This window comes from Montipora capricornis, chromosome 3, assembly GCF_036669925.1.
Source record: "Montipora capricornis isolate CH-2021 chromosome 3, ASM3666992v2, whole genome shotgun sequence".
Taxonomy (NCBI): Eukaryota; Metazoa; Cnidaria; class Anthozoa; order Scleractinia; family Acroporidae; genus Montipora; species Montipora capricornis.
In genome coordinates, this window is record NC_090885.1 from 3,005,086 (window position 1) to 3,022,800 (window position 17,715).

The 17,715-nt window shown below is 38.3% G+C and overlaps 2 protein-coding genes across 5 annotated transcripts in view; one reads left to right on the forward strand and one right to left on the reverse strand.

Moving 5' to 3' along the window:
• The window catches only part of LOC138041928 (trichohyalin-like), a 31,793-nt gene extending 26,885 nt beyond the window's left edge, over window positions 1-4,908 (reverse strand). The window contains exons 1-4 of the mRNA XM_068887621.1: window positions 4,371-4,908; window positions 3,135-3,398; window positions 1,771-2,025; window positions 790-1,020 (exon numbers count right to left, since the gene is read on the reverse strand). Of these exons, the coding sequence (XP_068743722.1) occupies window positions 790-1,020; window positions 1,771-2,025; window positions 3,135-3,398; window positions 4,371-4,565 (945 nt within the window). The 5' untranslated portion in view covers window positions 4,566-4,908. The remainder of the gene's footprint in view (window positions 1-789; window positions 1,021-1,770; window positions 2,026-3,134; window positions 3,399-4,370) is intronic.
• The window catches only part of LOC138041927 (glycine amidinotransferase, mitochondrial-like), a 35,976-nt gene that overhangs the window by 9,165 nt on the left and 9,096 nt on the right, over window positions 1-17,715 (forward strand). Inside the window, exons 2-4 of one of the 4 annotated variants that reach the window (XM_068887618.1) lie at window positions 4,159-4,289; window positions 9,636-9,702; window positions 11,128-11,201. In XM_068887618.1, the coding sequence (XP_068743719.1) occupies window positions 11,139-11,201 (63 nt within the window). In that variant the 5' untranslated portion in view covers window positions 4,159-4,289; window positions 9,636-9,702; window positions 11,128-11,138. Of the gene's footprint in view, window positions 1-4,158; window positions 4,290-4,341; window positions 4,360-9,635; window positions 9,703-10,946; window positions 11,025-11,127; window positions 11,202-17,715 lie in introns of those variants that run through there. The other 3 variants (XM_068887619.1, XM_068887617.1, XM_068887620.1) reach the window with 3 other exon arrangements.

Below are 17,715 nucleotides of genomic sequence, written 5' to 3' on the forward strand. Positions count from 1 at the left end.
TATCTGTAACTGAATAACAATCACTTCTGATGATGTATGTTGTAACATACGAAACGTTAAGTTTATAAAATGTTATGCAGTTCAAGCAAATTTATGTAACCGATGTTTGCGTTTTATTCCGAAGAAGACCTCAAATGCTACGTCTCCACTCTCTAGACACTTCGTTTTCTCGTGCGAAGGCCCCACCGGATAAGAGAAACGATGGGATCTGGGAACGAAAATGAGATAGACCACCAACACCGAGGGTCTTTCCCCAGCTCTTCACTCAAACAGTATGTGGGTTCATTAACGTCCCACAGTGTTGATTAACAGAAAGGTTGTGAGACGGGGCCTACGGTTTATAGTTCTTATCCGAGAAGACTTAAAAGTCTAACATTAACAGATGAAATTACGAAGGTAGCATCCCGAGTGTTGGTCCGTGAGCCCGCGATTTCCCGCACGAAAGTCTGATGCTCAACCAACTGAGCCGAACCGAACCAGGGCTAGGGATTACCTATACTGGGTTCAACCTCGTTTCAAGAGTCTCTATTCTCGGCCTCCCTTGTCGACGAAAAGGAGTCAGAGAAGAGAGAGCCTGGAAACGAGGTTGTACTTGATTTAGGAGATACACAACTGTACCAACTGTAGGACTGAATGTCAAATTGAGGTTTCGTTCACAATGCAAGTAGCAAGTATGACAGGTTAAGTTATTTTGAGTCCTTGTTGACCTACAATAGCCTGCATAGCGAGCCAACCAACGAATTCAACACGATAACACCTGCAAACAACGCATAATAATTCTGAACTAACCTTTAGTTTGGCAAAGATTTTAAGAAGTTGTTCCTGAACCTGTAACAAACTCTCGTGAGACTGTCGGCGCTCATTCAATTGTTTAAGATAGAGTTCTTGTCTTCTCATTCTTTCTTGTTCCATGAGTGGCTGCTCTTTTCCAGTTGGTCTTCTTCTTATCTCTTGTAACATCATCTCTTTGTGTTCCTCTGATTCCTTGCGCTGATTATCTTCTTTAGCTGCTTTAGCATCCTAAATAGAACTAATACCAATCAGTGATAGGCGAACCCATGAATCATGGTCGATCTAACAAGGCGCAAATTAGCAACTCAAGCGATGTTGAGCGCACGGCTGCATGTTTTGTCTATCATTTCAAAAGGAAGACGAATTGCTAATTGCTTAAATTTCAATTTTAATTGCTTGAAAGCAATGCTTCCGCCAACGGGAAGTGAGATTACTGTATTCTTGGGTAGTTTGCCCGAATTTCCAAACCGTTCGTGTCGATTAGAGTGAAAAGGCAAGTTTTAAGAAAAGACACTCAACCGTTCCGGTTACCGTCTGTCGCCGTCGGCCAGACTTCTTCAGAAGTTGTAAACTCCTCATCGTACGACAAGTCAGGCGCGAGGCCAAGTGGAAGATTCTTTTAATGTTACAGTAGAGAATACATGTACTGTAATGCAATTTGTAGATTTGAAGACGGCGATGTCAAGAAGGAATGTGAATGATCATCGTAGTTAGGAGAGAAACTTAAGCAAGGAAGCATGAGTTTGAACGAGATTCCAGCCCATGACAGAGTTTCTCCCCAGCAAAACATTCCACAAATCGAGCTATCGAGCCATTTGAGAACTGGCCTTTTGCAAGTTCATGTTAGAAAAGTCATTGCAGTGGGACTTGCCATAAGATAAGCAGTTCAGTGCAAAGGAGCCAGATACACATATATTTCCTCATTGGCTCACTTTGTTCTCTTAAGCCTCAGCCTTAGTTAGGTTTTTTCTTACGTACCCTCATTCTTTGAAATGCATTTTTCAAGTCCACGTGAACCTGACTGAGTCGAGCATTAGTCTCAGCCATCGCAATTCCTTCTTCGCTCACATTCTCCGTTAGCCTTTTCATTTCTTCGATTTTTCTTTTCTTTTCCATCTCAAATATGTCGCGTGCCTTGCGCCGTGCCATGTTGCTAAGCAACTGTTCGTGCATCCGCATTTTAGTATTTTCCACTGTCCGTCGTTCTCGCTCGCATTCCATTTGGTATTTTGCCTGCAGAACCACAAAATTATTCATACATTTTTTTTGTCAACAAGGTTACATTCTCTGATAGATGGACACTGCAGAATTTGTTTGATTAACCGTAAACTCTTGCCAAGAACCCATAAGTAAAAGCCTTCCTCTCCGCTTTTACCTTTTGGATCTGGCGTTTTGACAGACCTAGTTATTTTTAAAAACACTTTCCCGGGAAACAGCGTTTCCCTTGTTAAGGATAGCCAATCAGTGCTGTAGATTACGCATTTACAATTTCACGAAAATGAACTCTGGCTAAAACATGGCGGACAGACGGGAATCTGAAAGCTCAAATTCTAAAGTAGAAATTCAGAGCGAAGGAGATACCGATAACTGGTATTCAGATGACGACTGTGAGAGTAATGGAGAATCTGAGGATAAGACTGAGAGTGAGCTAGAAAGTAGCGAAGAAAATGATGGACACAAAGAAGCGACTACTCCAAAGCATTCTCGTCCGAAGAAGCGACGAGCCGGTACGGCTACAAAAGGATCAGACTTTTAGTTTCTAAAGAAACTGTGGTACTGCGTCGGTGGGAGATTGAAACGGAAATTGATTTTATCAAACGAGTTGATAAAGTTAATTTCTGTTACAAAAGGATCAGGAAAGCAAACCAAAACAACAGCCTCAAGTTATCCGAAGGAAGATGAAGTGGAGAAATTGGCATCATGGATTTTGTCAAGAGGACAAGCCATTAGGGTTGAGGATCCATCTACTTTCTACCTCTGAATTTGAGCTTTTCGATTCCTTCTCTCCGCCATGAGTCAGCCAGAGCTAATTTATGCGAAATTGTAAATGCGTAATCTACAGCACTGATCAGGCTAACCGTAACCAGGGAAACGCTGTTTGCCGGGAAGTGTTTCTACCGTAATAACTGGGTAGATCTGTCAAAACGCCCGATCAAGAATTCAATTCGGAGGAAGGCTCCTATTGATGAGCAATCTCGTCCCCAGAATTGAATCCGGTCGGGATACATTTGAATTTGATCCTCAGGGCACGTGACCAAGAATCAACCAATCACAGTGCTCGTTTCGTTGAGTGAAAGTCTAGGTATATAACAAGAAGTATTACGACACAAGGAAAAACTCACATCATGAATAGCAAATAAGTGAAGAAGTTCCTGATGAACGGTTGAGAGCTGGCTGTTGGCGAGTGAGAGATCCAGATCTGTCTCTTGTTCGTCAGATGAGCCGAATGGTATCGACATTCTACGTGTTCTTTCGTTTTCCTCAGCCTGGTTTACCAAAGCTATTGTTTCGTTTATGTTAGAACCCTCCAAGTTAGCTATGCTTTTCCCCATAGTTGCTTCGCTTGTTAACCATCTGGAGTGCTCGCTTTTCAACTTTGCAACACTCTATAAGATCAGTGACATTAAGTATTTCAGCGTGCAAAATATGAATAAGAAACAAGTGATCTTTCCTAAATTCTGGGCGTGCTTGAAGATAACCATTCAGCTCCGCCAATTATAGCGTGGATTAATTATAAGTTATTTTGTAGTAATTGATTTTGTTGCTACTACTTCATTTCCACATGTAATGTGATATCCCATGTAACCCAGCTGTCCCTATGCTTTCTTCGAGCTGCGCGGAGCTCGAAAAAAAATGCTACTCAAGTCGCGAAATATCCGAGCGTAAATTATGTCACACCATGAGATAAGAAGTATGTATTATGCCAGTAACTACCTTGCAATGTAAAAAAGTGAACTTCGTCGATTGAATCAGTGATCGTTGAAAACCTCTTTGCTATCTTTACTTTCCGCCTTGCCTTTGGGTAGAATTGACAATCGTTGCTACACATATTTACACATACACATGCGCTTTATTCAAGACGGGTGCAGAATCACAACTATATCTAACAACTAGTAATAGTTTTCATTACATCTGCCCCTGCCTAAGATAGTATGAAAGGCAGTTGAGACATGAATATGTTGTTTAAATTATATGCTGAACATGTCGCCTCTGTTTCCGATTTGCGTCTCACAAATCGTCGCTCCTGTTCCTGATTTGTGCCCGGACAAAATCAATTTCAGAGCCAGGCAACTCGATTTGCGTCAGATCTGCTTCAAGGTTTGATTTTTCAATCTACCAATTTATACATTTGCCCTTTTTTCGCAGGGACTTCTAGGTTGCCTCCTCGGATTTTGGCCCTGAGGCCAAAACCCTGCTGTGACATTTGCAAAAACTAAAACTTTACAGATTACACCACAAGTACACCTTGAAAAGGAAGTCACAGAGAAGTCAGCCGAAGATAATTGCCATTATAAAGCTCCGTAAAATAAATCAAGCAAATGTTTACATACAAATCTCAGTGGAAAGGTTGGCGTTACCTTGTGTCTACCACAGTATCTTCTTAGCATGCTTTTTACTCCCAGAATTTCTTTTTCGATTTCCTCAAAGTCTGTGTCGCTGTCGCTGTCGCTGTCAGTGCTGCCATCGGTGCTGTACGAGTTATTTTCCTGTTTCGTGATTGGCGCGCTTGTTTTTGCCGTGGGTGGTTCGTTTGTTTCAGCTTTGTCAGTCATTACGACCTTGACCTACAAGATTCAACAGTCCTAGAAATCTCTTCTAGTTACCTGCAATATCTTTCTGGAGTAATGAAAAGACAAAATCGTAACAAAACTAATTATATTCGTTTATGTGTTTGCGTCACGTCTCTTGATGCAATCAATTTGCGCGTGCATATCTTTCTAGTTCCCAGAGCCACGTGGTCTTCGTCAAAAAATACGAGATGTGAACTGGACACTATTTGTTACGAGGGACATCAGAGACTTTAAGATAGTACACTTCTGTCGGGAAATCTTTGTTTACATCAAGTTTTTGCCACATAAGCACAATCGAAGCACAAGCCTATATAGTTTTTTCATCAGTCAGCCAAGAATAAAGTACTTAATATTGAAAGTGAATTGCATAACGAGCTATCTGTGAAGACTTGAACGCGATACACCAGTTAAGGAGGTTCGAAAGGCTTTTTAGTTGCTATAGTGTTTGTGAAACGATGAAAGATACCAAAGAAGGATATTTCATAGTGTAAGCAAACTATGTTAACTAAACACTAACTTACCCAAGTTTTAAGTTCTGATTTTGAAAAGACAACTGTTTATTTTAACTGGAATTTTCTTATTTATTGGTCCGCCATTACTAATTTTAAAATCTTGAGAGAGCTGGGTCGAGGAGAAAATGACGTCAAAGATTCACTAGTTTAAGAATGCAATGCGTGTGTACGCGACTGAATTAATAATATGCAGCACGGGAGTTTAGGGCTTTCAGACTTTTAAACCTGTGTTTTCCATATATAGTTAATTGCGTTTACACGCTGAAATTTTAAGCTAGCGAGTAAATGACGTCATTTTCTCTAGATCCAACCCTCTGAGGTCCAATCGGTCAGTTTTGAACGTGAGTAATGGCGGACGGTTAAATTCATAACTTACACTCAAAATAAACAGCCTTTGGATAAAACTCAAAGCTCAAAATTTTGCCAGGTGCTAAGCGAACACGCTTTCAAAATCTGAAGAAAAAAAGGAAATGATTTTTTGATCATAGTACCACTTTAATGGGTAATACTTTAAGGGCACATGTGACGTCATATCGGTTACCATGGCAACACGACAGGTCCACAAAAAGGCCCTCTAAATTTCAGTTTTTGAAGATTATCTGAAAAACTAAGTCGGTGACCTACCGTTTTTATTTCTTTGCTGGAAATCTCCCTTAATTATTTAACTTCTTAGAGAGTATGACAAAATTTTATGTAGTAGAATTTAAGATACATCGAAAAAGGCGTTTTCATAGTTTACAGAAAATTGTACTAGATAACTTTCCCTGAAACTTTTTTGTTTGAAGTGACATCGTGAATGATACCTTCATGCAAAAAATCAAGGAAGGTAACCCAGCAAAATTTCGAGATAAAAACAATTTTTTCTCGCAAGTTTTATTTCCGGTTCGCGCGATTTTACGCGTATTTTCACTTCCGGTGTGTTGCGTTTGCTACTTTTGATGGAAATTTGATTCATTCAGCTGACGCGTGTTTCTCAGTTATGGCGATGGCGTGTGTAGGTTACGCGCACGCGCGCAGCTAAAAACCCTTTCGAGCGTCCTTCTCTGAGCAATCTTTGAAATTCGAAATTTGAATTTCGAAGTTTTACGAAGAATGTATGCGATCATTAGCGGTTTTGCCACCCGAGAATTTGTCATCTTTTGATGTCGCACTGATAACTGGTTCGTTATTAAACCTAAAAGGCTTAAAAGTGGATATTTAACTAAGCTGCTTTTGAAGTCAATTTGTGAATGAGTGGCACGATGCTTAACCAAATGTAAACAGATTTCCTTAAAGGCTGAAGGTGAACAGAGAGGCACTTGTGGCGAGTAATTGTGGCGAGTACTTCTGGCGACTACTAGTCTCAACTACTGAAGAGGAGTTTCGTATCTTATCTTATCTTGTTCGAAGAATCCTCCTCTCTATTCATGTCGAATATTTGAGCCATTCTTTGGATTCTAACGATTGTGAATCTGAATAATACAGCTACAATTATTTCTTTTACCTTTGTTTTCATGATGCACTGGTTTAGTATACTATTGATATAGAAAAAAGAATGTTTAGGTTCAGCGCTCCCAAATCAATGTCAACATCTACTTCCACCGTGATTTGCTACTGAAGAGCATAATAATAATAATAATAATAATAATAATAATAATAATAATAATAACAATGATTTTTTTCATTTTTTATAAAATTGTCAAAAACAAGAATTTTATAAAAAATATTTATAAAAGCTATAAAAAATTGCTCATTTTCTTCCTTTTTTTTTCACTCTCTGTCCTTCCTTCTTCTATCTTAAAAAAATCTAATGTTAAAAATTCACCAATTAAAAAATTACTAATAATTGAGTAATCTAGCGTCCTGAAAATCCTTTTTCGATGTCAAAGTCCATCTCTTGTAGGTTGAAATTTACTCTCCTCATTGAACGCGATCCCCTCAAGCATAGGAGGGAGGTTCTCAGGATGGCAAATGAGCTTCTAGTTCCTATCAAAGACATCGTCGTCTAGTAGTCCTCGCCTTTCTTGGCTGATAGAACTTCCGCTAGTCGCTTGTGATAGACTAGCCATGCCTCCTGTAGTGGTGAACACCAGCAATGTGGTTCATAACTCTGCTTGCGTACATTCGTTTCTTTTCGTTTTCATACTGGCGATATATTTGCTGAGGGGTAAGGTCTTTGTAAGGTTCCGCATCTGGGTGACACACCCGTACGTCAAAGAATGCAGAACTTTGTCTAGACCAAAAGCACCGTGCGTGAATGTCAAGCCGAGCGTCCTGGGCCCGGTTGTTCGAAAGACGGTTAACCTAATCCAGGATTAGCGTAAACTTTGGTTTCATTTTTTCAACTTTTTGGTGAAGATTTCTTTTGCTTATTTTTTTTTTCAAGATTGACTTCCTCTCATGTTAAGTCTTGCCGAATATCAGCAAGGAACAGCATTTGGGAGTAGAGAAATAAACTCCTTGGTTAATTTTTAATCTGGGATTAGCATTAATCGGCTTTTGAACAACTGGGCTGTATTAGTCCCAGTCCCCCTCCATTCTCACTTTCTGGCTCACTCGTGTGCATGTAATGAACATCATTACGACTGACTGAGGAGGAGAGGGTGGAAAGGTATCAGGACCTACAATATTTGTAGCATTCGAAATCAATATTAAACAATTTAGACAGCCGTTAAACACGTTCTAAAACACCTCGTCGTATTCTAAAACCGTCCAATTCTGGTAAAAATGATATGTTTTGCGGTTATTTTTTCCAAATCTGTGCTGTTTTGGCACTACACCGTAAATATTGTTGTTATTGTATACAGTTTGCAATATTTCGAAAGAAAAATAAGTTTTTTGACTAAACACGCAAAATGACAGTAGAAATTTCCAACGTCCTTCCTCATTAGCCTGCGAACGCAGACGCATTTCCGGCGGTCGTTTCTCTCCCTTGAAACTGCCGGAAATACGTCCGCGTTAAACATTCCAAACAAAACAAACATCAATACTTATTCTTTCCAAATAATGCGAGACATTTTAGGGTTCCGATTCAAAAGTTGATAATTATCATCAAATACAAGAAACTAAAGACTTTTAAAATAATAAAGAAATTGAAGTGTTTATGTAATCTTATTATACAGAGAAGTAGGGTAAAAAAAGAAAGAGAATTAATAAAAGTCACAGAAATTAGAAATACAGGTGTAATGGTATGGACTGATGTTTACTACTTGTTACTTAGAAAGGTGAGGCTAATGAAACCAACACATGATTCACTGTTACTCCGAGTTTCGTGCTTACGCACTCATCAGTTATATATGTTACTTATAAACTTTGGAATCGCTGTATTTCAATACTTAGAAACCTCGAGCAGCAAACTAAGCAGGGCCGACGGATGTCTTTTACAGTCCCCCGTAGAGAAGGGTTCATCATCACTATGCTGGTTTGTGGAAAAGAGAACTTGTCATAGGCGTTTTATAGGAGTCATACACTGCGCTCTGTACTGTTAGCGGCTTAAATCATAGGCTCTCTCTCTCTCTCCGCGGCGGGAGAGAATGAGAGCCTGCACGCATCCCTCTGAATTTTGAATACCGCCTCCTGATGACACGCTGAGAGAGAGGTGTCAAAAATTAGCCAATCAGCGCACACCCGAAGTAAACATTGGAAAAAATAGTAAGCCACGAGTTGTGTATTTGAAATTGCTCGAGGCCGGAACTCCTAAAAAACTGTAAAGGAAGGAAGCCCTCGCCAGAAAATTCACACAACTACTGCTTATGCTAAAGCGTAGCTGAATATTCTGTACGGTAATTCGGCTAAGTCCCTTCCTCGGAAAATGTGTTTCGTTCGTCAGGGAAAAATTTAGCACCCAAACTTCAAACGACGGGAATCGTAATCGAGAAATCCCTGACCGCATCTCCACTGTGTGAGACTCGTCGACCACAACTGCTGCCAAAGTTCGGTAAAGCGAAGCGGAGTTATCTTTTTTAATTTATTTTCATAAAATACAGACATTACAACTACTACATCACACTTTTAATATTAAACAGATATTCTAATACCTACACCACTTTATTTCAAAGGCTTATCGAGTATTTGTGATTTAATACAGATATGTAATTTACTAATTCAATAATTTGAAAATTGGAATATTTTGTTTTCAAGTGTATCGGAGTATTGCGGAGTTACCAAGGAGATCGAGCATTGCGTTGCCCGACCTTTCATTATGTAAAGTTACGGTAAAATTGCAACATTCTACAATTTCTGACCACCTCATCTCTCGAAATAGCCTGCGGAGAGCAGACGCATTTTTCGGCTTTTGTTAAGCCGAAAAATGCGTCTGCTCTCCGCAGGCTACTCTCGAAACGAAGTATCGGAGCTTGTCAATGGTGACGTCACCAGGTAATTTAATTTCAGCCAATCAGTATTTTGCGTCCAAAATTTGGACGCGATAGCCATCCGGGCAGGCCCTCATTCAGAACCCCCAACCCCAGTCCCTCGGAGGGCCTGCTCGCAGGCTACTTAAATCACCAAGGTTTCAAACACAACTGTATATGTTTATTCGAACATTTTGGTTATCTGATGCAGTGTGCAGGCCAGTGATAGAGGAAGGGGAAGGATTCAAATTTCGTGATTAGTAGCAGGAAGTACAGGTAATTATCTAATTAATTACTATTACGTCATGATTTCTACTAACTATGGTCATAGAGAACCTGTAGAAAGATCACAAAAATAAGCCACTTGTTGCCCGGGGGCGTCATGTCATGAACGCAAGACGTTTTTTTCGGTCAAAGCAACGACTTTTGATTTTAAAAAAAACTATCAAAAAACAGTCAGAGAAATCGATAATTTATTTCTTTCAAAAATTATTGACAATCTAACGTTACACAGTATGAGTTCACAAGACAACTGAGGCTGCAGCCAAATACAAGCAACACCGATTACTGCATTCTGCATCCATGATGCAGCAAATCGTCTTTTATAAAGTAACGGCAATTTTTTTAACCGGAAAGGACTTTTGTGATCTTTCTCATACCTAAGAGCCGATTTACACGGTACGACTTTGTCGCATGCGACAACGGCTTACGACAGGCCCACGACATGATTTACGATTGTTGTGTACGTCAGAAAAAATGTCGTAGCATTTTAAGGGCCGATTTACATGATACGATTTTGTCGCATGCGACAAGCTCAGGACAGGCCTACGACATAACTTACGATTGTCGCAGCGTTTTAAAACATGTTTTAAAATGCTACGACATTTTTTCTAACGTACACAACAATCGTAAATCGTGTCGTGGGCCTGTCGTAAGCCGTTGTCGCATGCGACAAAGTCGTACCGTGTAAATCGGCCCTAAAACATGTTTTAAAACGCTGCGACAATCGTAAGTCATGTCGTAGACCTGTCGTGAGCTTGTCGCATGCGACAAAATCGTATCGTGTAAATCGGCCCTAAGATAGTCTCGCTTATGTACACGTAGCCTGCGAACAGCAGACGCATTTCCGGTCGTCGCTTCTCTGCCTCCGGAGGCAGAGAAGCGACGACCGGAAATGCGTCTGCTGTTCGCAGGCTAATGTACACGAAGTAAAATGAAATTTTCAGCGTGAAATCCGAAGCTACAGCCTTGTCGATATTCTTCAATTCTATAAAAGAAAAGTATCAAATTTCAACCAAATAGATTCACCTTAATAAAATCAGCTTAAATCAAAATAACTGATTTTTTTTCAGGTGAAAATTCACTCAAAATGTCTTATCAGTGCCAACAGTGCCACAGTGGGGTTTCCAAATGTCATGCTAATGATTGCTGACGTGACGAGGGTTGTCACCTAGCGTTACAAAATGACACAAAATAGCAGCCAATAGGAAATAAGTTGGGATGGTGCTGACGTTGGCTGCGTGCAAAGATCTGCATTTCAAAACATTGCCAAAAAAAAGTCCTTTTAATTTCTGCAGCAAGTTTTTCTGAATGAGCAGGTAGATCTTCTGTATTAGCCGAAGATTAAAGCTAAAAACAAAAGACCTCCAAATGAGATAATGCACTTGCAATTTTTTTATATTTTCCTCTTTCCAACTCTAGCCGAGGAGAGCATGCTGAACGTACGAATTTTCAAAGGCGGTTGCCGTGGACGAGAAGCAGCAAAATTTGGAGCGGTAGGTTTGAATATTCTGTTCACGTTAATTTTGAACAAGTACCCTGAAATATAAATCTTTTATAAATTCTTAGGGGCAAATTCGTGTTTTTTACCAGACTTTCTTTTAACATAATTTAGCTAAGATTAACTTTATACTGTTTCAAGAGGCGAAATTTAAAATACTCGAGCAAACAGCCAATAAAAGAAAAAAGTGTTGGATGATTAACCTGAAATTTGTATTTGGGAGAGGCGGCTATTAGTGTTTGTCAAACTTAATCCTAATGTTGTGTGAAAACGTTTGACCACACGAAAGGATCCGCGGAGAGAGGGTAAATTTTGAAAAAAAAAAAGGCCGAGCTGTAAACTGACCAACAAACATTAGGGCCGTTTATACGAGAGAAAATAAGCCGCGGCTAACTCTGGCCGCGGCTTACGTAAGCCGCGAAAGGAACTATTTATACGAGTATAAACTGCCTGGCCAGGATAAGCCGCGGCTTGAGAAAGCCGTGAACGTGGATTTTGTACCATTTATACGGGGTGTTCGCGGCTTACGTAAGCCGCGACCAGAGTTAGCCGCGGCTTATTTTCTCTCGTATAAACGGCCCTAATGCTGTTAAAAGTGTTCGCCACTGTTATGGCTGTTAAGTCTTCATTTGAAATGAGACTGACAAGTCCAGCACCCTAAAAAGAAACTAATTAATTGGCTGCTACAAAGAGACAGTTGTTATAAAACTCCAATTCTTTGGAGCCGAGTTGTTAAGGTAAAGAAAAAAGCTGTAACGCCTCGCAGTCGTTATAGAGAGCGCCCGGACAAGATGGTAGAGAAAGTTTATTTTTCTTTTGAATGACTGTAGTGCATCGATTTCAGTTAGAATACTTCACTTTACAAAGACTAACCAAAATTACTATACCGTCAGTTAATGTGCTGCAAGATAATCTATCATACTACAGTGAAACTACTACAGGAATGTTTTATCACAGCTCCTCAGTAGAAGTAGAAATTATTGTACCGCTATATATATTTTCGATCGTGATTTATTTTTGGCTGATTTGCATACTGTTCGTTTTAATGTTATGGATGTTTTTGAAGATGTAGACGACAAGCTGTTTGTGTTTGAAACACTATTCAAAGAGGTGCTTGGTGATCACCCCCCGCTAAAGCAATTTCACGTACGTGGCAATCAGGTCCCTTATATGACAGAGGAATGGCGAAAAGCGATACGCTACAGAAATAGGCTTTGGAGAAAGTTTACGAAAGATAGAACTGATAGTAATTATCAGTTATACAAAGCACAAAGAATTAAGTGCAATTAAGGGCTTTTTTTCTAAAACGGTGACGCAGTCAGAAAAGCCAAGGGAGTTGTGGAAGGCATACCGGCCTTTCTTGCATTCAAAAAAAATTCTAAATAAATAAATAAATAGACTTACTTGGAATGACCATTGACAATCAGTTAAACTTCAATAAAAATGTATCTTTAGTATGTAAAAAGTCAACAATCAATTGAATGTCATGATTAGATTTCGTAACCTCATTTGTACCGCTACCAAGTTAAAGTTGTATAATGCTTTCATTTTGCCCCACTTACAATATTGCTCTACGGTCTGGCATTTTTGTAGTGCTAGAAACCGTGATAAATTAGAATCTCTTAATAAGCGCGCCCTACGTGTTGTTTTTAATGATAAAGTTTCCTCTTACCAACAGTTAATTTATAAAAAAGTATGATCAAATTTGTACAACCGACGGATTCAAAATCATAAATGTTTGAGCTGTAACAGTTTTCCTAAATATCTCAAAGACATGCTTCCTTTGCGTCAGTCTGAATACTCTTTTAGAAAAACGAATATTTTATCGCTATGTAAACCTGTTACTTCTACTTATGGCCTCAACTCCTTTCGTTACTTTGCGTCTAAGAACTGGAACTCCCTACCTGATAATGTAAGATCAGAGTCTACTTTACCTGGTTTTAGAAAACTCCTCGAAGCAATCTCCTTTTAGATTTAATAGTATATTTAATATTTTTTCATGTATGTAAATAGATTTTTAATCATGTATATAGATTTACTTTATGTATGTATGTAGATTTTTGTGTATGTATATAGATTTTCTCTTTTTTGTTCTCGAAGATATTAGCCTTCAGGCTACTCTGAAATTCGAGTTTAAATAAAGTTCATGTATGTATGTATGTATGTATGTATGTATGTATAACCTTGTTACTGGGTAGCCATAGGCAGTCCAGTTAGAAAATGCGTTTGTTTGTCGGTTTTTTTTTTCTTTTTCTTTTCCGTGTCATGAAAAGTCTTTCCTGTCACCCCCTGCTAAGTAGTGTCTTTGTATGTAGAGTCTTCTGTGCGTATTTTGTTTGGTTTGAGGGGGCTGGGGTAATGCGTAGATTTCTCTGGTGCACACAGGAGAACATTTAATTATTAACCTGCAATGGCGTCGAAAGTCATTGTAACGCGAATGGCGTTTTCGTGCATCTTTAAACAAAATATACCCTCATGGAGCCCAACAATGGAACGTCAATTGGATGAACAAGCCAGGCGGTGAAAAAAAATATAGATTCTTTAAAGCGACGAGTAATATGGTCTTCGACAACAATTTCGTTTTTCGCCGATGGATATCAAGTGAGCTTTGTTACTAATATTTACTAACTTGGTATCATATACAACACTGAAATCAAATGGCAAATTTTTTTATGGATTTAACAAACACTGAAGGAATCAAATGCCTTGAATGCATTACAGTGTTCAGTGAAGTCGCATCTAAGTTGTCTGGCCGCTCAACTCTGCAGAGTGTTAAGGTAAAAAAATATTGGAAATGAGGCAGTAACGAATGATTTGAAGGAAAGCTTGTTGCCTCTTTTGTGCTTCATTATTTACGGTCAAGGTTTTTCCGAAAAGGGTTTGATGTGAAGTGTCATACTGAAATTTATTCAATTACTGTTGTTTCTTGTTTGGTTTTTTTTTTTTTTGCCTCTAGTGGCAGTTATTTTATTGTTTCAATAAATTTTACGGTGGAAAAGGTTTTTGTGACATTTTTTCGTCCAAATGCACAACCAAAAATAAAGATTTTTAACGACCTTTAAGTGGAATGTTTATTGTAATTTGATTTTCTCTGTTAAACTTGAAATAAACACCGCCACAACACACGAACGCACAAGAAATTTAGTCGCTGATTTAACTCATAGTCGACCGATAGTCGAGTTCTCGGTAATATTTTAAAAACTGTAGTGTTATGTGTAACACTGAAACCAAACGGCAAATTCTGTGGTAACTTAATTGAGTTGGATACCAGAGACCATGAGACGGAAAACACCTTGAGTAATCTGCGTTTACAATTTTCTGTCTATTTATAACTCTGTTTATTTGTACTCACCTCTGCACAGTCTTAAGGTAAAAAAACAATTTGAGATTCGACTAATTCTTGTCAGTCAAGAATTATTTGAAAGAAAGCTTGTTGTCCATTTTTTGCTTTTTTGAAAGAAATGGTTCTTCAGTGAAAGGATTGATCAACATTGTTCCAAGCAAAGAGTCCGGTCACGGGTCAATAACCCCACAAAGAAGGTTTCCGGACCCTACAGATGAAATATATAAATATTCAGTTAAATATTACAACAAAATCAAAAAACGAAAGACGTAAGTTTCTTGGCTAAAAATCTAAAAGTGACGAACATTCTTCTTTCATTAGGCAAGAACCTTGACACAAGGTGATCACGTGACCTTTGTGGTTGCCTAGTACGTTTTTAATCTCTTCCTTCTGACAGAATATTTTTCCCTTCACAGAAATTTTAGTGTTTTTGCGATCGTTTGTTATTTATCCTTCGCTGAGAATTCGATTTGATTTTGCGATTTACTTGTGAACGTAGCAAAAATTTCACAAAATGTTTTTCGCTGATGGTAACTTTTCATATTCGCGGTTCAAGATTAATGTTGTTTTCATGTCGTTGATTTTGTTGCAGATAGCAGAATATTTTATCCTCGATCGACCGTCCTGAAAACTACCTTCTGCTTCTCCTAAAAACTGTGTATCAATATTTATTTACTTTTGCATCAATATTTGTTTTGCATAAAGCAAGGTAACAAAATCTGTACCTCGCTTAGTTCGCATTTTTGGGCGTTAAAATAGAATTTTCGGTCCTATGATTCTGTTGTGAAGTGGTATATTTTTTAGGTCACCCATCCAGAACTAACCCCGCCGGACAGGGATTAAATTTAGTGAGCTTTTGTATTACAAAGCTGTCAGACGCCCAGAGTGCACGCTTAAACTTGTGGTGAAAAGAAGTTGTGAAAGTGGTACTATGATCAAAAAATCATTTCCTTTTTTTCTTCAGATTTTGAAAGCGTGTTCGCTTAACACCTAACTGGCAAAATTTTGAGCTTTGAGTTTTATCCAAAGGCGGTTTATTTCGAGTGTACGTTTTGGATTTCATGGTCCGCCATTACTCACGTTCAAAACTGGCCGATTGGACCTCAGAGGGTTGGATCTAGAGAAAATGACGTCATTTATTCACTACCTTAAAATGTCAGCGTGTAAACGCAATTTATTATATATGCAAAACACGGGTTGAAAAGTCTGAATGCCCGAAACTCCCGTGCTGCATATTAATTAGGCCGCGTACACACGCATTGCATTCTTAAACTAGTGAGTGTTTGACGTCATTTTCTCCTCGACCCAGCTCTCTCAAGATTTTAAAGTTAGTAATGGCGGACCAATAAATAAGAAAATTCCAGCTAAAATAAACAGGTGTCTTTTTAAAACCAGAACTTAAAACTTGGGTGAGTTAGTGTTTAGTTAACATAGTTTTGAAATCCAAAGGAAAAACAAAATTTTTTTTTGGTCGTAGTACCACTTGAAGAAGCCAATGTTTGTCGATTCCCTTTTATTTTCTTCAATCTCTCTGGGTTTAGTACTTTGGTAGTAAGGGGGCTATTTACCTAAGATTTCTACCATGGCAGTACAATGATATACAATACCAAAACAATATCGTGTACTATTAGAGCTACATATTATGCAAAGACAACTTTAATCTCCTGAAAGAAAAAAAACGCAGCTCAGTTGACAATATGGAATAAAGTGCTGTGCTACTGCACTACCACACGTACGCAATGCAAGCCTATTTTTTCTAAAGATAACAGGAATTCTTTTCTTTCTGACAAATGATTAATAGGCTGGTAGCCAGGTTTTTAACCTCAGAAAAAGATCTGTTTCGTCGTATGAACGTGTGAGCCAAAGGGCCTCTGCTGGCACGACTTCTGGGTGATTTAAATGGTCTTAATGACCCCCGACTTGCAAAAATTGACTGGAACGCTGCAGTTCAATACCACCCAACTCAGTTTCTTCTGTTTTTGAGTAACACGTACCACAGGTAACCCAGTGTACGCTCACCAAGCGTCTAGTTGTAAAAAATAAACTTCAGTGAATTAAATTATATTTGAATGAATAATAGAGTCAGGTAATTAATTACGACACCACAATGACCATTACAATACTATTCAATAACTTTGTAACGCTTCCATTTAATTTACAGCCAATTAATTAAAGAAATGAAAAGAGCAGACAAATAAACAGATTTCTAATCTAAACTCGTTTAAAAATAGAAGTATGTGTTGTAATATGTAATGCATTTAATCAGTATTATTTTACCGCTAAAGAAAACTTCTTTCCCGAAGAAATGTTTTATTTTTGCCCTGAGACGAAGCTTATCAACAACACTGCATAGTTTTTAAAACATATTATTGCTATTCTTTTTTTTTTTTTTTAGCAAAAACAGGTTTGAAACTAAAAATCAACATGATTTGATGCTCCGCTGGTTTGAAGAATGATGAAAGAAACTTGCAAAGTTACGATTTAAGACTCAGCCTTCCGATATTCTTGATAATGTCTTTATATAGATTGAGGGAACAAGAGTCCTTTATTCACTAATTAGCGTCTTTTTCTTATGAAGGGATGTTTTAAGGTAAAAGGCTGCCTTCGTTACGGTTCGGAGGATATCGATCGTTGGTGGATTAATTTAATGAACACGTGTCAAGCTCTCAAACAAATCCTTAACCTTTGCGACACTGGTTCAGTGCTGTCCGGATTGAGTTTCGTGTTCATATCTGAACTTACAAATTGATAGTCTCGAAGTTAGTGTAATAAGTAAGGAGGCTCTAAATAGTTTCTCCCTTTTTTACACAAACAAACATTTTTTTCTTAGATATAGTTAGGGTAATCAAATCAAGACGAAATTTGGACACGGTATTAAGTACCCATCATAGATTTCCCACATTCCATTTTCCTCCAAAATAATGATACCATGGCAACGATATAAGGCATTTCTTTGAGCCTTAAAATCAACATATATTGTTTTGTTTTTGTTTTTGGTTTTTTTTTTGTTTTTTTTTTTAACGGGACGGAGAAATCTTTCCATACAGCTTTTCCAGATAATGTTAGACACGATCTCTAAAATGTTTCAAATTCAACAAAATCTGTAGGCCAGTTTTTCAGAAGAATCCTTTTTTTTAAGTATGTCGGAATTTTTTTCTTTTTTTCA